Here is a 27,569-nt window from a genome sequence, read left to right as displayed (position 1 = left end):
TACAAGAAAATGTTTGAACAAGGACATGACCTGGGAGTTTTGTATATTATGAGTGTAGGTTCTGACAAATTCACGTTATTGTTTTGTTTAGTCCGATTGTAGCTGCTAAATATAACTGCCTGGACGTAAGTAAATAAAGATCCCATCACAGCTGCTGGTACAATGAAAGGACGTCTACGTGAGGAGGAAAAAAGTCCATCTTAAAGAGGCACTCCCTACAAGGCACTGAGAATGACTCAGTGCTGGACATTTCCAACATACTAACTTCATCCTTGAAACAACAGCACATTTAAATGACATCTTACTTTTACAAACTTCCCCACAGTTCCTTCACTCTTCACTGAAGACTAGTGTGTAGATGCATCTACCCTCATTCATGAATCTGATGCAAGTTTGTTCTCCCATAGTCTGGACTCCTTGGAAATCTGGGTGATTGTGGTGGCTTTTTACCCCCTAGATACCAACTCTTACTCACAGCTTCTGGATCAGACCTTGCTTGTTGACCTGATACGTAGGTGGACCAAGCTCAAGTCCATTTGCAAAATACGGCCTAGCCAATTTTAGATGAAACTGCTGCTACCAGTGACAGAAAAGAGATGTCGTCACAATAGGACATGATGTCACAATAGGACATTTTCTGGACTTATGCTTATTTGAGAAAGAAAATTCTGGTTTAAAAGCACGTGAAGAGAAATTCTTAGGACTGACAGATCACTGAAGAGAAAGAAGATATGCTCACCTGCAAAAAGCTTGATGTTTGGGGATTCCACTTCTCTTCCGGCCTTCCGTGCCATGTGTTTAGTATGCTTAAACACACCTGAAAAAGTGGTATTATTAATGTCTCACACAAATATAATAAACTTGTTCTGCTTGGCAGAACAAAAATGTTAACACTGCATTAAGTTGTGTTTTTTTTTTTTTTTTTGACAAACTTTTGTATGCATTTGACTTTTAGAATTAAGTTATTTCCTATGATACTAATTTGAAATGAAAGCACAAAAATAATGTGGATAAGGAGAAACAGCATGCTAATAAATTAACAGAACAAGTTACATTACATCAAGGAAAACTTATGGATTCTAGTGGCTCCAAAAATAAATGAATCATTAATATCTGATTTTCTACATTCCTCTTTCAATACTTTTTTAACACTTGTCATTACTGTTCTAAAGAAAATCATTCTGCTAAGCATTTCAAAGGTGCTCTCTTTCACACAGACTAACAAGGAACTGAAAATATTCATTAACTCTTATGACCGATATGGATTTTTGCAGTGAAGCCTACAGAGTTCTTCAACCATGTCACAAAATTGAACAATTGAAGCGAGGGAATGTAATGAGACAAAATAGAAGGAATTTATAGGAGACTATGCGCCATGACTCTCCAGTTTGAATTACATTCTGCGTCTGTGTTAAAAGAAAACCTGTTGTAAAACTCAACAGGAACATTACAGCTTCTGAAACAGGGAGCAAGGGGAACCCATGAAAAGAGTGGAAAATGAGAAAAACCATTGGTCTATGGATAATTTTTTTTGCATTAAAAAGGCTGAAGGAGTGCTACATGGGTACAGCCAAAGCTGTTTTGTGGGTCTAGAATTCAGTGCAGACATACAGATAGCCATTTTTGTAGCTTTATAGAATTTCATGTGTGCTTATTTTTTGTATAAATACAAGTTGCATCTCCCTGGTATGTGCTTGACTTTCTGTGAGGTTTTTGGAACCTTCAGAATGAACTGTACCATACCAAGGAGACTGGAGTGCTGGGAGGGACCCCTAATTTTCTTCAGCTTTTAACATCTTAGTATTTTTTAAGCAAAACAGTTATTCCATCCTTATTTTAGGAGTTACATTTTCTTTTTAAAAGGATTCCAAGATTAAGGAATCTCTTTTTCGTATTTAAGAAAAATCACTTCTGTATGGCAAGAGAGACAAGGCACTTGGCAAGTTTATTTGGTTGTGGCTGATTTGAAGCATACTTTGTCCATGGAAAAGATTCTGGTTACTTCAGCTAGCCAAAAGAGATTTCTGCCTGGTTAATTTAGCAAGGAGGGTGGAAAACAACATTTTTCTAGGTCAAATTTACTTGCTGGTCCAGTCCAGCTGATAAAGGCTTTACAAAACAAATCATCTCTAAAATCATTTAGATTGAATGACCTCAGGAAAGAGGTCATTCCCATTTCAAACTGTTAAATCACTTTTCAATTCAGTTTGAAGACCAGCTTTAACAAAACTCCTGTCTTCAGTACATCAGGAGTGGCTGTTCATTTGACTGTAAAAGGAAAAAAACAAACAAGCACCTCTAAAATCAGAGAGTGTACAATACCTCTCTCAGCCTAATACCCATACCTGTATATTTTGCCAGTAAATTAAGAGCCAATTTTCATAAATTGTAACAAAAAAGGAGCTACTACAGCACTTAATGGGTAGCTGCAGAACTCACTGCTGTGCTGCACTGTAGATGAAGACGTGCAAGGTTTCCACAAGTCACCGAACAAAGCGGCCGCTGTTTTCACCAAGGGGCCTGTTGGAGGCTGGGAACGTACTGCTGAGCACTTGCCCTTCTCTTAATGCTCTCCCACAGGCAAGCCCAGTCTCCACACTATCTCAAAGCATCCAGATGAATGACCTGCATTTGAGGAACACTGCCAGGTTTACCAAACCGAGTACAAATATGCCTTGCACTGGAAAAATCACCTAATTGACTTTCATTGTAAGGAAAGTCATGACTTTCCTTACAGGTGAAGGCAAGATGTTGGGCTAGGAAGGCCTTTGGTCCCTCGTTCTTTAACTTTCGTTTTTGAAGTTCAGAATTATCACAGTTAAGACACAAAACCACAAAGGAACAAAAACAGACAAGTTTCATCAGTTTCACTTCTTTGTTACATCTGTGCACAAGAGTGAAGTTGACCTACCTTGCCATCATTGTAGAGGTTTGGATTAAATCTCACGCTGTGGCCTCCAGTTGTTTCCAGATTCACGAGTGGAGGGGAGTTAGGATAGTCTTGTGGAAAATACACATCAAATTCAAAGCATCCATTTGCATAAGGGGTGTCTGCAGGACCAGTAATGAGAACCTACCATTGTAAAAAAAAAGAAGACAGTTTTCAAAAAGAACCCTTACATTTGTCACCCAGCTGAGATTTTTCTAAGTGAAGCTCTCAGCTAACGTTCATTTCTCTGGACAGACTACAATTGGAAAGCAAAATGAAAGGCGCTAACTCTACCTCCTATTGCATGTTACTGATTCAATTTTGTCTTCAAACTTCAGGTCCAGAGACATTCGGTGTACTTGTCCATACCTACTGCTTGTAATTGACTTAAACTGTAGTATGGAAAGATACCCTTTGACCACAATCGAGTAGCAAAACAAAACTTTTCACTTCAGAATAGCAGAAGAAGAATGAACTGTGTCCTGTTAAGTCTCCTTGTCTAACAAAAGTTAAGTATCCTTGGCTAAAAGTTAAGTGTCCTTACACTTATTCACCCACTCCCCCCCACTCCCACCAAGTTACTGATAAATCAGGATCAGACTAAATGAAATACTTCTGTTTTTTTCTTCTACACCCAGCTGAAATAAAAATAACTTCACCTTCATAATGTCAAGCCGCTCCTCATCACAACGTACAAAAACACTGGATGAAGATGAGAGAGGCAGTGATGTTGAAAGAGTCACAGCTTCTTGAGCAAGACGTCGGGCTCTGGCAGCACTGTTGGCGTCACTTGCATTTTTTACCTGAGACATGTAGTGGTAATTTACTTTAAAAACCAATTTTCCATCATCGTCTTCAGAAACCATTTCGAATGTGTCTAGAAGAGAAGAAAATTTTATTGCATCAGGAAAATTGTGAAGTTGCTAATGGATCAGCCTTAACATTCTGAGCATTAAAATCAGGAAAGTTTAATTTGCATCATGAAAATAAGTATTTTGTGAGTTAACAGTGCTCACAGAAAACAAAGCATTACTAGTGCTGGGCTGAATGAGTTCCTGCAGCAAATGGACAAGCATTCATATGCAACTTGTCCAACATATTTCTGCAATAATTTTATAGCTCTATTTAGATGAGACACTAGTAGTTGTTCTTGAATTTTTTTGAACGCTTTCCCTTTATGGCCAAAACGAGAACCAATTCTCCTGTTTTCCAAACGCAACATAATGAGCTTCATAAAAAGACAGAACGAAGTTTACAACAGTTTCATTTTACTTTAAAAACACATTTTGATCTGAATTCTATTCCATTAAAAAAGTTATACTTTTAACAAACATCTATATAAAGTTTTATAGAAGTTTTTTTTTTTAAAAAAAAACCCTACTAATATTGCAATAGAATTTGAGGGCTGAAAAATTCACAAATCATTACAGGAATGAAAATATGAACACCATCACTGAATTTTGTGACTGGTCCCTTACATTCATCTAGTGTATGCATAATATATTCCCTATTTGTTCAATGAGTGCATTAGTTTGAACCTGAAAATACAGACTTGTATAATCTTTCATGTGTGAAAAGTATCAGTGGTCGTGACATATGCAAAAAGCTAATCACTTTTTTAAAAAATAGGGAATCATTGCAAAAGATTACATACTTCTTAGGTATCTGCTAACATTCACACTTCTCAACTTACCAAACTGGAGTTTTTTCATGACAGCCACATACTTTTCTTCAAGAGAGCGTAAAACAGACAGAGGTTTGGGCTTCACAGCCGCCTTTTTAGAGTATTCAGCCATCTTCTTTTCTGTTTTATGAAATGTGATGATTATTTGTAGATAATAATGTAATTTTGAGACAAGTACGCCAACCATTTGGGGATTATTTAACTTGAAAGGACATTCCATGATGATAGCGTCTGCAGAGAATTCTGAAAACTGGGGAGCATACTCAGAGCATACAAATCTGTTTTTCTAACTACTACTTTTCATTAACTGAACAGCTTAAAGTAAGATTAAGTAAGAGTAAAGTAAAGGTTGTTATCTCAGCTCAGAAATAATTAATGAGTGCTGCTGCTATGAATATTCATTTATTGATTCTTCTAATTATTTTTCTTAAGCAAGTCTTACATACGCTTGTGTGGATGGACATTCATGCAAGTGTTTTTCATGCTCTCTCCAAAATCAGGAGCTGGTTATATACTCCTTGATAATATCCTCTCCTACTAATTAAGCTACTTAATCTTTAGTTTTCTTTACTAGACAACCAGATGGTTGTTTGACTGTCTGCAGCTTCAGCCCATGATTTATATTTTTGTTGTGCATTTAGTTATACTAACTCAGAAGGTTTGCTTCTCATGCTAAAAGCCTTACTACTAAGGGTCACGTGCCTTATCTTCTGCCAAGAAAAAAGATGTGCTACTTAATTGTGCTGAAAGTTGTGAGATGTGCTCCAACTTACTTGAATTACTCTATATCCTGATTTTAACATTTAAGACTAACACAAGGGTCCAAATGACTACATTTGAACTTGTGGTGGGTGACTGGGGGCAGGAGGGAAGTCTTTTCTCTTGCTTTTAAAGCAATGTTTCAGTTATCTGCTCATGAATGCATTACAAATAATCACTATAGAGTATTTCTAAGGGTATTTCCGTTTTACCTTGGTTTGCCTGGCGCAAGCTGGTGGTAGCAGCATAAACTATCTCAGCAGTCTTCTGTATGTCTGGTACCAGAAGTGTCAGTCCCTCCGGTTCTTGATCAGAAGCATCTGGTTTTACTCCAGCTTTCGCTTTATCTTTTTTAGACCTGTTTTTTTTTTTTAATTGAAAAATAGCATGAGAGAATATTTTTCAACAGATTAGACAGTACTGAGCATGCTTATCAACAAGGAAAATATCAAATTATTAAAGATCAGAAAAAGCAAATGTTCTGAAATGGAATGTTTCTACGCATCTCCAGGTTATTCAGGTATCCAGGTTAATGCTACTTAATGTAGCAATAAGCTGTGACAATACTGAGCATACAGTCTTGATTTGACAAACAGAAGTACAACTGATATGAAGAGGAAAACCATGAAGACAAAGCCCATGATACAACTATACCAGTTTCTTGCTACAACCATTTACTAATTCCAGTAGTTACGCTGCATGCTGACTTTATGTTTGCACGCTTTCAAAAAATATTAGAAAAGCTTACAAAATCAATATAACAAAAATCATGTCATGAATGCGCACTTCATCCACCCATGCAGATCCTGATGTAAAGTCAATACTTAAATAGGTAATTATGGTGCTTTTTCCTATTCCACAGTACACTAACAATTCTCTAAAATACACTCACGGTAAAATGCTAGGAGATTGCTCTTCTAGTCAAAATTCACACTGTGTCAATGAACTGCAAGGTAGGCATTACAAGAATTAAAAATGAAGTTTTTCTCTCTCTGCAGTTCCCTTCTTGACTATAAAATATAAGACCTTTTCTTTCATGAAGCAATTTAATGTAGCATAATTCTAAGTCTTACAAGTGTAGATGACTTCTATATGATATATTTATAATTGATGCATTGCAAATTAAAATGTCAATTTAAACACCTTCATTTTTTAGAATTTGAGAATTTAAGAGCTAGCACAAATTTACATTGTTATCCTGCAAAATTTAAAGAGTTTTATGCTAAGAAGCCTTCCCTCCCTCCCCCCCCCCCCTTTCTGTAAATATTTTAACAGCACTTGTTCATTTTAAGATGCAATCAAGATAAACAGCCAAGAAGCATCGGTTTTCTTTCCCATTCCCATACCCAGAAGCAAAACAAAGCTATCTATGCAAGAAGAATTAGCAATGCAATGTTTTGATGTTCCAAACATATATTTTAGCCACTATCAACTACAATATGCTTTCTGTATTTTGATCTAGGCTGAAATCATGCATAAATAACAAACTTTTAAAGTACTTAATAGAGGTGATTACATAAATAATGCAAGTCTTTGTACCATACCTAATCAAACGAGAATATCCCTAGAGTGCATTAATAACAACCTTCATTACTGCAGCACGGTCCAGTTTCCCTGTTCCAGATTTAATCCAACCTGATGTCAACCCATAGCTGACTTCAAGCAATAGTGAACTTTCAAGCACTCCCAGTTAGAAGGAAAGCACCAAGCCAAACAGTGTAGAGTTTATGAAACAGTTGAAGAAAAGCAGCAGCAGCTGCCTCTCCCATTTACACTTTCCCAAATCCTTATCACTGTCTTTTTCCTTGGGGAAATCTAGGCTAAGATTTTTCAAGTAGCCTATTAAGGTTTGATACGTATATTTAAGTCCACTAAACCTCAGTGATACCTGACATGACAGTCATCAGAGACGTGCTACAGCCATCAGTCCCAAGAAGGGTGTACAGATTTAGTACTGCTTGCTATTGATGTAGAATCCTTGAGCTCTTTGCTACAGAACCATTGGAGAAATTTTGGTTAAAATGAAATGTCAACTGGCTTACATAAGAGAAGGATGCTTGAAAAGCAACGAAAATGTAACTGGTCCAGGTATGGAAAGCAATATTAATTCTTACAAATTTATTTTCAAGACAGTTATCTTGTAGGGCTTTCATCTTCCCTGTGGTTTTACAATTTAGACTACCAGCTTTTTCCTCCTTCATCTCAGAAACAGTAAGGTATTGGCCTCATTAGATAAAATGCTTAAGCACATGTGTAAGATCTCCTACAGACTTACTGACGGTGAACGTATGAGCACACAAGGAACATTTTGACTCTACCTCTGACGCTGAAAACAAACTTGGTGTGGAAAATATAAAAAAGTCTATATAGTTTCCATCCTAAGATGGTTCTAAAATGGGTGAGGCAAACATAATCTAAAGCCCCGTGAGCTTCACATACAACCAGTACACTGAGGAATCTCGGTACATGTAGAGAAAGCCTGTGAAGCCTGCGGTGGCCTAGCAGCCTGCTGGATGGATCCCGAGTAACATGTATGTACAACACGGCTCTGCTAGGTCTGGTCTTGGAGGTGAGAAGCAGGACTTTCAGGGCAGTGCAAACGTTACTACTGTGACAAATTTGCAGCAATACCAAAGAAGATATTTTGGTCCCCAAACCTCTTAGCATAATCTGAAGCATGTGATATTTTGTGTGCTAATGAAAAAAAAACACTCTGGGTACCGTTCTCCCATTTTGCAAGCAGGTGTAACTAGGGCAAAACAGATTATTAGCTGAGGAAAAGTTGTTCTTCCTTCTTGGTACCATCTCCTCGCCTGTATTGCTGCTGCAATCTTGCCTGGATGCAGAGCCGCAGCGAGCTCTTGCCAGGCTGTGTGCCACACACAAGCATCTCGGAAGGCCAAGGAGATTCCAGCTGGAGATGGGGAGCTGCTGGGAATGGTACATGCTCTCCCCCAAAAACGTGAATTTTGGTATTTCATCTCCTCATTCACAGAAGTGATAAGGACAGTAGGATCCTTCAAGTCTTCCCCGCCCTGTAGCAGCCTGCATATAAATTTATGTATGCAGGTGAACTAGCAGCATTATCAAATTCCTGAGCTCCGATTACTCGTTTTTCAGTGGTATTCCAAAGAAACATAAAAACCAATAATATCAATAAAGTAGGGGAGAAAATATAACCGTATAACTATTTTGCTGTACATTTTCTCTATTTTTAGAAAATATTTACATGTCTGTGTTATACTGTATATTCCTTTCCTCCAAGACTTTGTGTGGAGCAAAACGTCTCAGTTATTTAACGCAGGCCAATCCTTTATCTAAATGTTACAATTTTCAGAGTGGAGGAGCAGCCAAGTATTTATTTAGGACTTTAAACCTTCCCTTTGCAGCTTTTCAACCACTGAAGAAATGCAGACAAACTCATGTCAGCTCGTGTTTAGAGGGATGACAGTAACTAATATATTTGCTAGAAGAGACAGCAGCGTACATGCTAATAATTTAAGCCATTAATTTAGCTTGTGCTGGAAGATGACAGCCTTCTTTTCACACTGTGATAAATGAATAATGAACGATACACTCCCAAGGCAACTTTAATTTTTAAAGCCAATACTTATAGTTACTCATTCATGCCAGGTACTTAGAGGTACCCTGGTAATATAGAGTGATACATTTATCAAATTATTCACAAAGTAAAGGCAGCGAACCGTTCAGCCCCTCTGTAGTGCAGAGATGCTGCTCGTAAGGCAATTCCACTCCATTTTATGCTGACGGTCACTCTGTTGGGAAAAGGTTTGCAACCATGGCAGCCACCAGCACTAATGGTCCCCCACCTTCCGTGGGCTTCCACATGCACCAAACAGATGCACGCTCCTTCCAGTAACCCACAGACTCTTAGACCCATCTACTAAAATTAGGCCGAACAAGCAAGGGAACACGCCTTTGCCAACTGAGCACTGACAAAAGCTAGCAGCCTCCTCCGAGGGGGCTCCCCACACTCCTTGGGGCATCAAGCACTCTATTTACAGACGCGAAACTGAAGCATTTCAGAGCAGGAAAGGCTGCAGGGCTGTTCCCTGCAACCAACCATTAACTCTGAACATGACCTTGAGTGCGTATCAAAAAGAAGTGAGAGGTTTTGTCTGTAAAAAATAATAAAAAATACAGATTCTTAGGATCCAATTAGAAAGGAAATTGTTGTCTGCAAAATGCACCGTTACTCAAAGAAGTTCTGCAAGGTAACAGTGAAGACAATGAAAAGCCATAGCAAGGAAAATGCCTCATCTACCCTATTTGCCTCATCAAATTTAGGAATGAGCATCTCATACATAAATGTCTTCCCCATTATCCTGAAGTTTCCTGATTTTCCAGTAGAACATTATGGCTTTTGAAAGTAAATGAAACCGAATGCTTAACTGGAATCCAAAACCACACTGTCCCCCTTGATTGAAGTGGACAGTCTTGTTCCAACATGCAAGTGACATTTGGTAGGCGAGCAAGTAGCACTGCTGTTCAGTTAAAGGAAAATTTTGTCTTTGAAAGCAGATCCCCTAATTATGTTGTTCTTCTGGCGTTTGACTTAAAAAGGGCAGCAGATTGTCCCATTTAAGAAATTCATGCCAACACTTGCTTATGTTGCTGGCAAACCTTCAGCTAGAAGGCTGAGAATTAAAACCTTCCACCCCAGTGATTCCAGGCTGCTCAGGCTGTTGGTGTTTCCATCCTTGTCTCTACACTGCTTTAAAGACAAACAGGATTATGCTTAAACCACCCAGGGAAAGACAAGATATCTTTTTGTGCTGATATATCAAAATAACACAAGAAAGTTGTATAGATAAGTAACTGAACCAATCATAATTTTAAAATGAAATTCATGAATTATATATAACATAGTATATTTTATAAATAATACTGATTGTACCTGAAGAGCTATTCTTAGTTTTCAGATCCTAAGCTAACACCGAAGAACTAATAATATCATATTTTATTTTGCTGAAATAAAAGGAGCTTACGAATAGCAATGGTCATATGCCATTCTGACAAAGAAACTTCTTAGACTTCAGCTTAGGGAAGTGTCTTAGGAAGACCAGATTAACAACAACAACAACAAGAAGTAATCATGGTGGAGAGATTTATAGATATATTTATACTGGAAACTGATTACACAGAAGTCAAATATGATTTTCTTTTCTATTTTAAGATTACATGTACTGTGATCTACATAATTTTGCCAGCAAAGCACAAGCTGATGTTTCTTGGGTTGGTAACCAATATAAAGAAATGTTACTTGTTCTTCCTAATTCAGTTTCTCTTGAATTCAGTCAACAAAGAAATCCCACCATGGGTATTACATGCTTGATATGGAATCAAAGTTAGAAAGGACTCCAGAAATTCACAGGACCACAGAGTTAAGTTAAGGATGAATATTGTTTCTTTACAAGCCAACTTGATATTGAAAGCAACTAACCTGTTAACTGCTGGAGACAGGAAATGATCAAAAGAAAAAAATGGAAATCTGAATTGCAGCAGAATTTGCTTTTCTAATACCCTCAGTCTGGGCAAAAACAACCTTGACTCATCCATTAAAACAAAAACCAACACAAATCCTCAAGTCTAGAAAGCAGGAAGGTTGGAGACATCCAGAGGTGAAAAGTCATTTGTGAAATCTGTGCCAACTCCAGCACCTCCCAGATACACAAGGAGAAGGGAGGCATGCAGGCGCTCCTTGCTTCCATGAGAGCAGGCCGGTGACTGCTCTGAATTTTTGGTGACTGAACATTTAAAGAGAAAAACAAACTGGGGGTACTGGTTGTTACTGAACAGAAAAGGAAGAAGACTGCTGGTCTAAATCTTACTCCTGTCCAAGACCTATGGCCCAACCAGCCTGAGACAGATAATGGGTCTAACAAAGCAAAACCGTCTTTTTTATGGACTACACCAAAATCATCAAGGAATAAAAGCAGCTACCAATTAGCCTGGATTCACACATTCCCTGGAAGAAAATCTTTGCTTATTATTGCCTTCATAACCATTTTTTATAAAAGGAGGTACCTAAAAACTGGTAAATGGTTACTCTAAGAAATTGTCCTCATGTCTTGTCTGTCTGTATGGGTTTCCTTGAGAAACATAGGCTTGAAAAGTCTGCTGAAGTCCCGAGAGCGTGCAGAACAAGCCTGTACAGATGACATTATACTGCATCCCTTATGCAGCTGGATGGCATCACCGCAGAGAAGGGGGATTGAGACACTTCTCCGTTTGTTCTCTAATTGCAGTACCAGACTGCAAGAGTGCCTGACAGGAAATGTCAAATGTGAAGTTCCTCAGAAGACAGTGGAAGACCTGAACAGCCTGGCACGGATGGCTCCAGGGCATCCGTTTATAACATCAAATCATCTTCAAGCGTCCCAGCTCACCTCTGACGCCTGCGTTAATGAATTAACTGTTGTGGAGTCGCCATGTGTACAAACACGCTTTTCACATTTAGCACCAACCGATAGCACTAGTCAAAAATTTTCAGCTGTCTCTATGCAGTTAGGTTTCTCACTAGAAATAACAACTGAATCTTTTACTTCATGAGAGAACCCAAAAGGCTCCTCTACTAACCAGTCAGCCTCTGATGGAGAATCCACTGAGGAAGCTTTATTGATGGATAAAGCATCATAGTAGCACATAAAAGAAACCCAGTAAAAACTACCATTTGGTTTTACCCTCCCCAGTTCCATTCTTTACAGAATGGGCATGTGTAAGAGCTTCTGAGGAATGCTTCTGCTTTCAGACTGACAGCAGGAAATACGAGTCCTGCAAACAAGAGATATACCTTTCTGAAGAGGGACAGAAGTTTTGGAAAGATTTAAAGTTCCCGGATTCTTGAGCAGCACTCCTCTTTCTGATCAGCAGAAAATTATTATACTTACGAGTAAGTAGCATAATAAAACAGAAAATATGCATATTAAACACAAATCTAGATCAAGCATATGGTATGTTCTCACTCTGGACTGCAGGACTGTATATATGAACAATACAGAACTAAATCTTTCACTTCTATATTCTCAACACATAAATTATAAAATATAGCCAAGGGAAGGTTAGGGATGATGAAGATGATTACCTCAGTCGGTTGGTATAGGTATCTACACAGGTCTTCATTTTAGCCAACAAGGTCCCAACGGAAGCTTGTGACTCCAGCTGTTCCTCCTCCTCTTCATTGTTTTCTCCAGACAGAGGAAGCAGTAACGGCACCATCGATGTGCAAGATGCAATAGCACGGAGTAATTCTAGCAGTGCGCGGTAGAGGGGAACATGTCGGGCCATATCCAAGACTAAGAGAAAAACAGTTCACATAAATTACTAAAATTGGAGATGGTCCTTCCACTAGATTTTTTTTTTTAATAGAAAAGCTAGATTTGAATAATTATTAAAATATTTTTGACATTTAATTATAAAACATGCTACTTTATATTAGCCATTTTTTATATTAGCCATTTGAAAATTAAGTTTTAATGGACTAGTCCAGAATGAATTGGATAAGATACCTGGAAAACAAAGGTTAGCAAAAGACACAAAAGGACAAAAGAAAAAGTGCTAAAAAGGTGCACAACGGGATTACCACATTCTGTATTCATTTCTAGGAGCTTAATACACAGTCCTGGCTCAAGGTGTATGCTGAAATACTAAACATCTACGAGGAGGAAAATTCTAACCTTTTAATCAAAGACAAAGTCAAAAGCCATATGGCGCAGCAGTGTAGCATTTGGTATTCTAATAGCGTAAGCATTAATAAAGAAAGACTTAAATATCAATTTTATTTATAATTGTCTTCTCCTTTCAGAAAATTTGTCTGCATTACTGCAGGAATACTTACGGTCATGAACTAGATGAAGTTATCTTCTAAGAGGTCTAGCTTTTCTCCTGTCAATGGAGAAAGCATCCTAAAAACTATCATGCATTTTCAGAGCGTGCAAAGGTTTTGAAAGAGATGCCTATTTTATCTGCATACATATGAAGCACAAGCCAGTAAAGATGAGTAAGAAGATATATAAGGTAGGCAGAGTTCACTGTCTTGGCGCTGCTCAGCGTGAGGTACATGCATCACAGAAGTAACTGGGGGCACAGAACAGATATCACCTCTAGGACAGGCACGCAGTGACCCACACGCTTCTAATGGATCCTTTACCACCACATTGTTTATTTTTCTTTTCCACTCGCTTGGACAAATATGTAATGGATGTCATTTCAACCGACTTTGTATCATTAATAGAAAACCTGAAAATGTAGCAATACGCAGATACTTTAACACAGCTGCTTCCTCTGTCCCTAGGACATACTATTTTTAACCTAACTGCAGAAAAGAAGCTATTGCTCTAGTTCAAAGTATTTACAACTGGCTGAGTTTGATAAAATACATTTCAGCTTTTTCCAGAAAAAAAATTAAAAAAAATTAACTGACAACTCACATTAGGACAGAATGAAGCACAGAAGAACTCTTTAATGTTTCATTTAGCACATCTCACCCTCCAAGCTAAAGCATAATCACAAACTTTCATGTCCCATTACCAATCCCTCAGCTCTAAATACAGCACGACAGGACAGGGTAAATAGCCAACCACAATTCAACAAGCAAGTTTATCCAGGTTTTAAGGTTTTCTCTCTCTTCTTTGATCTACAGTTTGCTGTTGGTATTTTGGAACTATTAAAACACCACCAACTCTCAACTGGGGAAATATTTTTTGTGTTGAGAACAAGGAAACAAAGCATTAAACTATCAGGTCTGGTACTGTTGCTCTAAAAATATCCTGTACTGAAGTACGCCATATATTTAAAGCAACCTTTGTGGAACCTAAATGTTGGCATTTAAGAAAACCAGTTTTTTATCTGTCAATTCTTACATTAGCCGTTAGACATGTATGGCTGCGCACACATTCATTCCTTATGCTCAGCGCCTACTCTCTAGTGGACACCGATTGCCCATAGAAAAATCCCCACGATGTGTAAAATGCCCATAAAAGAAGCAGGAACAGGCCTGAGGTGAGCAGGTCTGAGATGAGCTGGTGCACCTGATGCCTAGAAAGCTTTTATTTCTTCCTTTAATTTAACCAAGAAGGCTTCACGAGGCCAGGATATATCATCTCAAATCCTTCAGTGCTTGCTTGCCCTCTCCTCCATTGCTGAAAGGCTAGTTACATTCAGAAGTAGTTGTGAGGGAAACCGAACTGACGTGACTTTAAAATGGAAATGCTTTCCAGAAAGGTAGGAGAGAATTTACACTTTTAGCAGATTCAGCTAACATACGTTGCTTTGCAATTGTTCCCTTGTGGAACAAATGAAATGCATTCACTTGGTAGTTGTTCCCTAAAAGTAGATGGGTTCAACTGAAACCTTTTTTTTTTTTTTTTTTTTAAAAAAAAAAAAACTATTTATTTTTTACATACTGCATTCTAGACTCTGCTAACTCAACTTTCTGATAACACATCTTGCATTACTTTTGTCCAAGGCTTGTATTGTACTTATTAAAGATTATGACCCATGCAAGTACGTTTGTCCAAAACACAAGAAAAGAATTTCCCCTAGCCCCCAACCTGAAGCCAAAAAGAGGGGAAAAAATGTCTCTCTTAAGACTGGATATCTGGCTAAGTGTAAAACTGACTGTGAAGAGCTGAAAATTGGCAAAGTGCTGTTTACTGTCTTCATTTGGCAGTTCATCTACTCCTTGTGCCTGCTTTACTTTCAACTGAAAGCCAATGCCAAACTGACTACAGAATGTTTTCTGCAGATACATCTCTTTCTGAAATAGAAGACTCAAGCGTTTTTTTTTTTAAACTCTACACTTCCTTCTAATGAGATAATCCAGACAGAGTAGCACTCAGGTTTTAAATCCTTATGCTTAAGCCCCTGGTGCCCACCTCGCCCAGCGCTGCTCTTTGCTAACGTGCCCACCTCCTCCTGCCTTGCCGCAGGACAGCACAGGCCCTGACACGGAGGCTCAGCAAGTCCCGCAGCATTCAAACCAAAGTCCTGCAGCACTCAAGACTCCAGCATCACCTTTGCTGCTGTTAGGGCTTGCAGCAAATTTTGTTAGTTGGGCTTTTATCAGGTATGTGTCTTCCCTTTAGAGAGCATTAGGTTTGTATTTGGGGAGAGCATTTCAGAAATATAAAAGATACAGCTTTGTAACAAAAGTTACTTCATTACAGGATCTCAAGAAAAGAACCACGTTAAAAGACTAGTAACATGGAGAACACTATAAAATATAAACCTATTTCCATCAAACAGAAGCAATGAAACCTTTAGACTTCCTTACATACAGCTATCTCGCCAACTATGACCACAGCCATTTGAATTTTAAGCAAACATAAACATCAAAGAAGAACAAATGCTAAAAGTTAAATGCTAAATGCTAAAAACACTTTTCTTTGAAGAATGCTATACCTCGGGAGCATACTCAACTTTTTCTCTGCCTTACTGAATTGGGCAATGCAAGTGTAGGATAACATTTTATTCACATTAAATAAAGTACCTTCTTGTGTTGGACTTTCATCACTAAATAAAAACAAGTAATTTTCCTTGCAGAAATGCTATAATTTGAATAGTATTAGCACATCTTAAATATGTCAGAATTATTTTTATATGGGTACTTAAGTTGCATAAGAAGGTACTAACATTGTTTGATTTATACAGGCATATCCACAAGCAGACCAAACTGCCAATACACAGCATTCCTAAGAAAATGGAAACAGGAGCTCAGGATTCCTGGCTTTGCAATAAATGACAGATGGATACATTATCCAGGACTCTGCTATCCCAAAGTCAAATAATGACAAATATCTGTTCTGAACAGCAGCCTGTACGGTGCTCTCAGCTCCTGCACCGCGTACAGCTGGACATGCTGGGCGCACACAAACCACGCGCCCTTTCGCTTCTGCCCACTTGGGTGCTGTCTGCGGTCTCTGACTCTACGTGGCTGTGAGCTGCTGAGGAACATGCAAGCCCCAGAGCCATGCTGCATGTTTACCCCAAAAGGTAAACAGGTAGAAAAAGGTAGAAAAATTTCTTTAGAGAGCAGCAGGGCAACACCACCACAAGGTGGGTCATGAGGTGCTGACAGCAGCGCTCTAGGAGGTTGGTCTCATGGTGGTACCACGAATAGCAGATGTAAAGGGAAGTGACAGCAGCATTTTTATTACCAAGGTTGTCCTATTGACTGCAGAAATGAACAGACATATCCAAAAACCAATGTTCTGCTGCCCTTGATAATTATCAATAAGTTTACTATAGCTTTTCTGGACAATAGGCAGTATGCACCTCAGGAGATTAGATTGGGTATCTCCTCCTCTGAGATCTCCTTCATGTTGGAGATCTTGAAAAGCTGCCTGGACGTGGTCCTGGGCAGCCTGCTCTGGGTGTCCCTGCTTGAGCAGGGCTTGGACCACGTGCCTCCAGAGGGCCCTGCCAACCTCAGCTGTTCTATGATGTTGAGATCTATATCTATACTCTCAATTCACACCAAAAAAGCATCTCAGGTCTAAACTTGGTCTGTTGCCTTTAGGAAAAGCAGAAATCTCGGTCAGGTCAGTGCTACTTACTATGGCAGGTAGGGATGGCAAATATCAGGAAAGCACCTCATGCTTTAGAGATCCTTTTGAAAGCTGCAGACTTTCACAAATGCCTAAAGGTCATGAGATACTACAGCACCTATCACATTTTTGAAAAGTTCCACACGGCCTAGTTACCCCTGGAGAATAACTGGGCAAGGTTCAAACATTATCTGTGATCTCAAAAAACATTCTGATTGCTTTCCACACATCTATTTTTCATTACCAATGTAAACCTGTTTCTTAAAAAGCCTTTTCATATGCAATTATAGCTTTGGTATTTAAAAAAGCACATGCGAGCAGGTAGTTTCGTAGGATCAAGGTATTGCCTTAAATGGCATAAATATCTGTAACAAGATAATGCCCCAACTGAGTCTAATGCATTTGCTTTCTTTTGATATTATACAATATTCAAACAAAGAATAGCCAGGCCTAATGGCCCATTAAATAGATAATACTGAACAGCAATAAATCTTTCTGCAATTCATTTAACATCCTCAGTACAACTTAACTGGGTATGAATAAGATTACAATACTTATTTCCATTGCAATGGACATTTAAAATATAACACAGAGAATAAAATAAAGGAAACCATTAATACAGCATATTCACTACATCAAATAATCTTCACACTTTACAGCAGAGTGAAGAAACCAATAGAGAAGGATAATTTCTAGGAAGATGATGAAAAGTTCTGCTTTACTTGCCTCTAATGTGACGGCATTCCCACTGTGATTCTTACCACGACTAAACTAGGAATTCCTAACCTGAAGTGCTTGCAAACACCACGTTTGCATGAGGCAAAACAAACACTTGAGGAAAACGACAGCCACTTGAAAAAAAAACAACCAACCAAAACCCCAAACCAGGTGTAAATATAGCATGCTGACAGATGCGTACAATCCTAGCTTTTGTACTATGAAGGAATTTGCACATAGCTGTTCTTAACTCATCCTCTGTACTTCATTTCTCATTTACTCGACTCACTTCAGGACCTGTCTTGAATTTCAATTGAGCCCCACAAAAGTACGACTTTCTCAGACTATGCTTTGTATGTGCAGTTTCTTTTTACTTGTGAACAAAGTACATGACCGCCTTTCTGCCTTTGTTGAAGGAAACAAGGGTGTGCTGGCAGCGACCACAGAAGGCACCGCTGCAAACTCCTTCCAATTCATGGCCATTGCTTTTGTTTTCTCCAAGAGCTCTGCCATGCAGACATAAGAGGCATGGTCACAAATGCGCATGTAAAAGGGAACCACTGAAAAGAAAAAGGCATTCTATAGAGAACGCACAATCTCAAAAGAAGAAACGGAAAGTTAAACTTAAAAATTCCTTCAAGTATGGCTTACATTCAATAGATCAGAAGAGGGGAAAAACAGTTTAAAACTTTAACAAATTGATTTCTATAATCCAAGATAAATTTGAATTTTGATTCTACAATAACACTCATCTCCCATGCCAAGAGGTTTGCTTCTTGCATGGGGCAGAGTTTCCAGTGACCCAAGAGACTCCTTTAAGTTTTATTTCCTGTTTTGGTTTGGATCTACTTTTCTCCTTTTTCAATTAGACTTTATATCTTCCTAGAAAAATGAAGCTTTTGTTGTTGTTGTTTGTTTTTTAATATTTGTCAAAACCTGCATCTATTTTACGCAATGTGAAAGAAAACCACTAGCAGTTACGTAGAGCAACTCATCTATTTACATCATGCAAAAATGCTGAAAACTTTCTACAGTGTAACTGAACCTCCCCTGCAAAAACAGAAAAAAAGAAAATACCTTTGTATTCTGAGAATCCTTTATTTCTATAGTAGTAAAGTTTAAAAGAAACTGATCTCATCAATTTAAAAAGCTAGAAGTAAAGACGACATTCTCACTGCCATTCCACTTATGATTAACTTTAAGTCCAGTGGTAAGATCACGACTGCAGTACAACACACACCCGCCACATATTACAAATACACTTAGTAATTAGCGAGGATGTATTTTTGATGCTACGGTATGTTATTCAAACCTAAAAAACATAGCTGTGATTAAATTGAAGATTTCATGATCTCACTCTCCCATTAAAGACTTTCCGTAGCAAGAAACACCACTGCTCAAAAATGCCAGACAAAGGAGACACTATTTTTGTATTTTCAATTAAAACCTTCAGACACAGCTTTGTGGCCACAGGTACTGCCAAGCATATGTGAGACACCGTGTTTCCAACAGGGCCCCTCTTCTTCTTCCTCCTCTTTCTAAATATTTTACAAGTGCAGGTGTCCCTCAGCCCCCTTCACTGCATCTTCTCAAACATATGATCTATGGATGCAGTCCCCGCTGCAGGCGATAGTGTCAGTTCCAAATGCGTCATGCTCTACTGCCTCTTGATTTTCTGTTTCACAATCAACCCAGGGCAAGTGTCTTTTATAATAGGCCTAATTAGCACCCTACTTTCTGCTCCATTTTCATAGAAAAAAAAGGATTGCCTACAGAATGCTTCAAAATCAGAGATGTTTAAGAAATCATTAGCCTTAGGGCAAAAATAAAACCAAAGTTTTCTAAATATTGTCATCTTGTAATCATTTAATTAGCCTGACTTTTTCATCACTTTCCGCTAGAGGAATGACACAAACATCTTCACAGTACCATTTTTGATTATATATATTTACAAAAGCATCAGAAAAGACTAGTCCTTTTGCAATAGGAGGAGGGGTTAAACCTCATTTTGGAAGCCGGCTTACAGCCCTGAGTTTGATACCCTGTGCCAGAGCAGAGTAACACAATGCAAGAAGAGGGTGCGTGGGTGGGTGTCTCCCAGCATGTGCAGTGTCAGGCTCCGGGTTGATTATGATTATTATTCTTATTCTGATCCAGCCTAAGTCCTTGCTCCTATGGTGTCAGCACCGAGCTCTTTAGTAGTCAAAAATAAAAATAAAAATAAAAATAAATCAGATCAAATGTCAGAAAATGGTAAGATAAATTTGAAATTACTTATTGAGACTGTATTCAATCAACTGTGCGACTTCCACACCATGTGCTTTTTCCCTTGTCTCAAAAAGACAGGACAGAACTTGAAAAAGCATGAGAGGCGACTGAACAATTGAGCTTCTGCGCTATGTGAAATGAAACCAATGAAGACTTGGCAGTCTCAGTGACTAATGAAGTGTATGATAAAGTTGTTCCAAATTATTAGTAAAAGCAAACAAAAAACCATGAATAGGACTGATTGGTACATTAAAAGGCCTAGGCATGCCATTAGAAGACAGAGCGAATTGTGGAAGAGCAGCGGGGTGCATAACACAATGCATTGCTGTTGGGCTTTGGAAGAGCTTAGCACTAAATGCTGTGGCATCAAATAGTGTTACAGGTTCAAAAGTAATCAGGTAAATTCATGTAAGAACAGGGCACTGAGGACTAAACGAGGTGACACAAGCCCTAGCCATGCAGCAGGAATAGCAGGGCGGCACCGATATGTCAGCCCCTCTCCTGTAACTCTCCCATACACAACTGTTATTGGCCACTAGTGGTGATAAAAATAACAGGCGAACAAACGTGGGCTGTCTTGGCACTGCTGCTCTTAGCTTCTTCTAGGAAATGTGGAAAACCCAACATGTTAACTGCAGTAGAAAAGGGAAGTAGCATTATTTCAATTACAGAGGCAAAATGCACTGCTCAGGTCGGTCAATCATCTCGAGTTGGTGCAGGAATGCTGCTCAAGGGAGCAGACCACTGCTCTTAACTAATTCTGCTTCACTTAACATCACCAAAATCAAATCTGCTTTAAAAATAAGCATTTTCAGGAAAGTTTTGTTTACAAGTGAAGTTGAACGTTACTCATTAAAAACTTGTCATAAATACATCCATGAACACAGAAAAAACCCCACCACCTTTGCCAAGAGGCATTATTTCACAAAGCCAGTGCGTACAGCTGCGTAAACAGACACAATTTCCTGTGTTTTGAAAGGAGCAGGAAAAAGAAACCCAACTGATATGAAAGATATAAAAGAGAATCTCAGCTTCTAAAGCATAAGTGACTACTAAAGCCGTGTGTTATCTACAGAACTGGAGCTATTACAACTTCCATGCCACGCTCAGGTCTCAGTTAATGGAACCCATTAGAGATACTACTGTCTGCCATTAATACTCCATATAACCTTAAAAAGGCAGTCAGTTAGTGAAGGGATGTTTCTTGGGGGCTACAGAGCCATCTAACATGGGTAGTGGGGAACGTATCACCAAATAAGAATAATTAACCAAAACTGAAAATGAAACATTCCGCTTTTTTGTTTTGTTTTGAAATGGTGCAGTAAGCATCAGTGTAGAAGGGCTTTAACCAGAGTACTGCAGAGGAGACTCCTCCTGCCACTGGATCCAGCACTGTAGCTTCCAAAAATCTCCCCTCCCAGAGATCACTGGATTTACCCAGTATCAGTTCTTTAAAACCAACAAAATATGAAGAAAAGCAAATAAAGGATAAAGCTATAACGAAATGATGTTTGCATCCAAATCTACAAAACAAGAATAAGGAAGCATCAACGCAAAGCTCCAGGATAACTTTAGGTTATCCAATAAATATACACAATGATATGCTATCAGCAATGATAAAAGAAAGAGAAAAGATAGGAGAAAATATATACAAGGGCGAGTGAGCGCATAAGAATGAATTTTTTTTTCCTGGTCAGAGGCTGAAAAAAACTCCATTACTAATACATCTCTTTACTATGGCACTTAATACGATAAAAAGGACCAATAATTTATATTTGAAGTAGATATAATGAAATAAATCTAATACTAGAGGTAAGCTAAAAGCATAACATTAATTTTCTACTTAACCAAGGAAGGAAGGAAAACATTTTTCCTAAGAGAAATTACCTGACTTAAATAAATAGCCTGTGGACTGAAACTTTCTTGACAAATAGCTGAGTAAATAAATAAAAATCAATAAAATCACCCCATGTTAAGCCTGTTTGAGTTCTGATGCGATCAAATTCTTGCACTTACACAGTAACTGTATTTGTTGGCCCATTCATTTGCTGCAAGCTCAGACCGGCACATTGCAAGTCTGTTACTAGAACCCAAAATACAGGCTTCTCCCCTTTTGAATTCCTAAATCATAAACCATTAAGTTAAGCAAGATAGTTGAAGCTAATTCTCAAGTGCTGAAGCTAATTCTCAAGTGCAGGCACTCTGCAGAGATGAAAGGAAATGTATTACTGCTCTGACAACACAGAGCATGATTTTTGAGGAAGTTTATCTGGCTTTCATCGTCCCCGCACTGGGAAAAGGAATAGTGATTTCACTATTTTTGGCAAGATGAGTGGGCAAGCAGCCACCTTGAAATGGTCCTCAGTCTGACTGTTACCCCTTCCAGCCCATAAAACAGTCACTAGTATTTTAGGGTAAGATGGGAATTGAAAATTAGATGGAAATCTGCCATTTCATAGCACATGCTGCAGAGATCAACATGGAAATTCAAAATTAGATAGTGAAGGATTACTCTTTTTCTTTTTCTTTTTTTTTAAAAGACATTACTTCAGCAGATGGAAAAAGGCAAAGACTCAGGTCTTCTCTTCAAACTCCCAGACCATCAGCAGAGGATACCAACATTCCCATTGGAATGGGGAGAGGTGCAGCTATTGTGCTCCATGGGAAACTTTTTGTACGTGTGAGCATACCTACCAGATCATGCCTTCGGGTGGCAGCAAGGAGACTGCCTTACACATCTTATTCTGCCTTAAATATCCAAACATTTTGCTTGGCCATGATGGAAGAGCCCTTGTGGATCATCCCTTAACTCAAAAAAACCCAACATATGCTTTTATTAATGAAGAGTACTAGCTTGAAAGTTGTCCTCAGAGAGGACAAGAAGATATCAGTACTATTCCAAACCTAGAGCATGTGTGTTGAAATAAGCTAGCATAGATCAACTCTTTTTCTAGACTAAGTGCTTCAACCACAGGCATGTTTTCTGTGACCTCCACTCAATACTACAAATACACTCAGAGTAAGAAAGGAGATGCTATGAAAGTGTCTGCATATGAATATGGGGAATGCCAGATATGCTTATAACATTTGATTTTTAAAAAGAGGAGAGAAAACGAGAACACACACAAAAGACAGATGTGACAGTGAGACCTTCTGCCTGGAATAATCAAGACCTATCACTTCACCAAATAAATGAGACTTTCAACTGCTGAAATGAAAGCCAGCGTTCACTGTTGCAGTAAGTTCCTCTTCAAATGCATGCTGAGCCACGTGCCTCTGAACTGTTAAAACTCTGCCCTGTGAGTACAGCAAACTATTTCTCAGGAAAGCTGAAGTAAAATAGCTAAAACTAACCATGGCAGGCTGCTCTTGAACAGAAATAAAGGGATGGCTAATTTGGTCAAGAAACCGTGTTCAATTACGCTACACGATTGATTAAGCCACTAATATAGGAAAAAAAAAAAAAACACACACATTGAAAATGCATTATTTATTGTCCTTTTGGGAGTCTTTTGCGCATACCAGTACGGCACTCATGGCCCAGTTAGCAATTATGGTATCTCTAGCAGTAAGGAACAGGACAGGATGAGAATAAACTGAAGGAAGCAGCTCCACCATTTCTGCAATATCATACAGAACTACGGGACACCTCTTGTGATGTCATATTCCTCTGATGTCATGGTCTCTTTTCAAAAAGCTCTGAGGCTGTAGATGATGAAAGGCATCTTAATTCTTAATGCCTCCAGTAAAAATCTGTGAATGCGTTGGCAGCATGTGGCAGACAGCAGAGCAATCTGTTCCAGCCAGCCAGCACTCGTACCCCCAGCCACGTTTACCAGGTGTAAATGAAACCATTGGAGATGTACAGTCTGACTAAAGTAAAATGAGAAAAACGGGAGCCCCAGTAATAGTTACCACAGAAGTTTTGAAAGATGCAATGTTGTACCTCAAATTTTAAAGGTCCTGTCTACTGTCTTGACCAATTACAGTCTGGAAGGAAAACATTTAGTAGTTAGAGGCTCCCAGTCTTCTTCTGTAGGCAGGGATAGACCGACCTCCTATAAAGCAGGGATATACCAACCAGTTTTGGCTTCCAATTAATGAAGTGAAAAAAGGAACTGAACATGAAACACTCATGGGCCTTCGCAGTGAGATAAGATAGACCAGGAAAGCTTAAGGATAGAGTCCCCTCCACTTTAAACAAGGCAGATACTGCCATATCCCTTGAACAGTCTCGTCAGTGACCTGCATCAGTTTTTGTAAATTAAACAGATACCACCAGATACCACAAGCTAGTGAAGAGAGAATTTCATGGAACACTTACAGCCAAAACCAAGTACTTTTGAACACAACAGCCCCTACCTCTTATTTCTCAAGTGAATAACCCAAAACAAAAATGCAGAAACTAACTTCGGTAATGAAATGAACACCAGCTGCACCACAAGTATGATTTGTTAGCTTCTACACATCCTTCTATCAAGGAAGCTTATTAAAAAAGATAACTCATCTTTGGAAGGCATACACCACAATTTAGTTTCCTTTTACCTAAAACATGTTGCACAGCAGAATGCAAGGCATCAAGGTCTGCCAGAAAAATATACTTCACATTAGTACAAGAAGAATAATGTTTAAGCAGATCCAAAGGGGATATAAAAAAAATAATTACAGGTTCTTGGCAGACAGATACAGATCCATAAGTAGTCTGTTGCTCGTGCCTTAAGACAATCACACTATCCTGTAACCACAGAGCTCCAGAACTTCATATTGGTCTCCAGATGAGAAAGCAACCTCGTTTACTTACGCTATCAGGACTGTCCTGTAAAGAACCTTCAGGAACTTAAGTCATCATTTGCAAAAAACTCTGTGATTTAAGGCACACAAAAACAAACAGACAAAAACCCCAACCAAACCAGCACTCAATTCCAGAGAACCATTTTTCTGAAAAGTACTCCACAGAAATTACGCAGCAAATGGATAGGCAAAAAGCAGAAAGAAGAACAAGTTGTGATGTGAGAAGCCCCACTGAAATCCAGCCTTAGCCCCTTCTATCTCTCACCTGTTTTCAGCCATCTTGCTCACAGAACTCCCTTCCTTATGGAAAATCTAACGTACTTTAATTCATTGTGATCAAGTGAGTGGGGCCAGAGGTTGCAAGTTAGTTTGAAGTATGTTACACGTACACAGCTACAGAAGTCATCAGCAGCTGTGTAAATCAGAGCAGAGCTCTCCAGTTAATGGTCTGATGTTCAAAAGCAATCTACAGCAATGTGCGGTACAGGAACAGATAAAGATTGAAGTAGAAGTTACAATCGCTCAGTGATCTTTGCTAAATAGTATTTTTCTTGAAAAAAAAAAATCATTGGCTCTTTGGAGCTAGTAAAATTTAGCCTTTAAACAACTAAGTGCCTTATTTGCCACACAATCCAGTACCTAATTAGAAATGAAAGCTGGGATACATTGTTCCTCGTAACAATTACGTTTTTAATTCTCAATGCCATGTTTTGATACATACTTCTTAATGACTCCCTATAAATAACAATAACATTCTGCAACACAGTTGAGTTAGAAGTATAACTTTACAATTTTTTCTTTCATAAATCTTGGATATTGTTAAGCATTCAAGTGAATAATCGGTTTTGACATTTTCAAAAATATGTTTATGAAGTTCTACTCCAAAAGCGCCATCTACTACAAAATAATCTGGTACCTTAAGTGCTTTTAAAAGACAGTAAGCACACGTTCATGTTCTTTTGCAACAGAAAATAAGAGATTTCATTAGGAGAGTATCATGGTCTTGTTCCAAAACCTTTTACAAGTAAAGATGAAAAATCAGAGGAAAGAGATGTAGCAAGAGGTGCTGTGATTGGTGGTATCTTCTTACTTGTTTGTTTTTTAATAAGAGCAGTCATCTGGAAACTCATATGGACAAGATTTGTTCTTACTCACCAGGGGACACACTTTAAGGCCTTTGGAGAAAGAGGAATTTGTTTTGTTACTGTTGTTCTCCAAGAGCTGGACTAGGATCAGTTCTCACTGCTCTCCCGGCTTGCCCATAAGAAGGGCCCAATATTCACTTAACAGATTCCTCTAACACAACAAAACTTATGAACATGACAGTTCAAAAATTTGGTACTTGAAAGCCTTAATTATCCTCCAGAAGCATACAACCTGCACTCAAACCAATGTGAAGAAAGAGTCCGCGATACTTTGACAATAAAAACTATGGAGCTGCACTGAATCATCACTGAAGCATCTTAAAATTAACTAATCACTTTTAAAAGGTACAACACCCATATAAGAGATTCTTTTTGATATCAGCAAAGATAAAGATGAAGATGCCTGATGTCCAATGTGAGATGAGAAACAACAAAAAACTTCATCTTTTCTCCATCATTCGTTTCCACCACATCCAGAAGGTGACCATGGGGCTGAAATCCTCACCTTTACCCTCAGCAGCATTCATCAGTCACTGACTCCTGAGTTGTTTCCATCATCAAGAGAGCGATTAAAATAGTTCCCCCCAACCCAGTATGGGACACCCTCCAAAGGCAGGCTGGCTCAGTTGTCAAACTTACCACTTGATATAATACTGGTATGCATTCTGACCATATTCATGGACAGCAAAGCAGTGGTTGATCTTGAGTGCTGCTAAGATAAGCTGGTTTCAAAAAAGGCTGTGGCAAAAGAATTGGTATTACTTCCAGGGTCAAACTGCTTTGGGTGGCATTTATAAAGCTTTAATTGCTTTCTTAATATAGAACTATTTTAAAGCAAGGGTGAGAGATTGCAACAAGCAAGTTTCTAGTGAGTGAAGACTGATATGTGGGAACAAACTAGAAGAATTTATGTAGTTAGCTCTGAGAGAATTATGTATTTTTCCAAGGATATTCTCAGTCAGTAACTAAGTTACAAGCTCAGAAAAAAAAAGTCACTGAAGTTCCACAGTCAGAAGGAAAATTATTACAAGATGTAGATGCATAGGTGAAGTGTAAACATCATCAAATCAGTTGTAAGAGGAAACAGACGAAAGAGCAGTGAATGAGAACAATAAGGAATCTAAAAGCAACTTGTACTGCTACAGACGCAGGATCTGAGTTCTTGTTTTCTCGACAGGGTAAACAAAGACTTGGAAAATTGGCTCAAACTAACCACACCACCCATCGCTGCTGACTCAAAAGGCATCGCTCGTCACCTACATCATAAAAATAAGCTAGGAACTCCCACAAAATAAATAATAATAATAAAACCACACAACAGTAGCTGTGGGTAGTTCTCATGAGAATTAAAAAAATCCCCAACCCCCAAAAACCTAAGGAAGAAGGATGAAGTGGCATGGATATCCCCTTCTGGCTCATACTAAGCTAACCAGTTCATCTTAATTACTGCATCTCCCAACAGACACAGCTTTGCTCTGTTGTTCTGCAATTTAAACTGAGGAAGTGTCAGATCTCGTAACTGCTTATGGAGTTCATGGAGGTCATCACAGAAGAAGCCCACAACGCACTACCTACAGGATGCATTTGCTACTGCATTTCAAGCATTTTCCTGCATCTTAGGGAAAACATGGAACAACTGCAAGGGAAAACGCTCTTCATGGATAAATGATGTATGAATGATCTTTTGGATTTTGTTACAACTTCTTAAC

The 27,569-nt window shown here is 38.6% G+C and overlaps 1 protein-coding gene across 6 annotated transcripts in view; it reads right to left on the bottom strand.

Moving 5' to 3' along the window:
* The window catches only part of BIRC6 (baculoviral IAP repeat containing 6), a 175,732-nt gene that overhangs the window by 10,846 nt on the left and 137,317 nt on the right, over positions 1–27,569 (bottom strand). For all 6 annotated transcript variants that reach the window (XM_035322410.1, XM_035322411.1, XM_035322408.1 and 3 more), the window contains 6 exons: positions 12,478–12,688; positions 5,585–5,730; positions 4,623–4,733; positions 3,589–3,806; positions 2,912–3,073; positions 740–817 (listed from right to left, as the gene is read on the bottom strand). In XM_035322410.1, the coding sequence (XP_035178301.1) occupies positions 740–817; positions 2,912–3,073; positions 3,589–3,806; positions 4,623–4,733; positions 5,585–5,730; positions 12,478–12,688 (926 nt within the window). The remainder of the gene's footprint in view (positions 1–739; positions 818–2,911; positions 3,074–3,588; positions 3,807–4,622; positions 4,734–5,584; positions 5,731–12,477; positions 12,689–27,569) is intronic.

Source organism: Oxyura jamaicensis, chromosome 3, assembly GCF_011077185.1.
Source record: "Oxyura jamaicensis isolate SHBP4307 breed ruddy duck chromosome 3, BPBGC_Ojam_1.0, whole genome shotgun sequence".
Taxonomy (NCBI): Eukaryota; Metazoa; Chordata; class Aves; order Anseriformes; family Anatidae; genus Oxyura; species Oxyura jamaicensis.
This window is presented reverse-complemented; position numbering and strand designations above follow the sequence as displayed.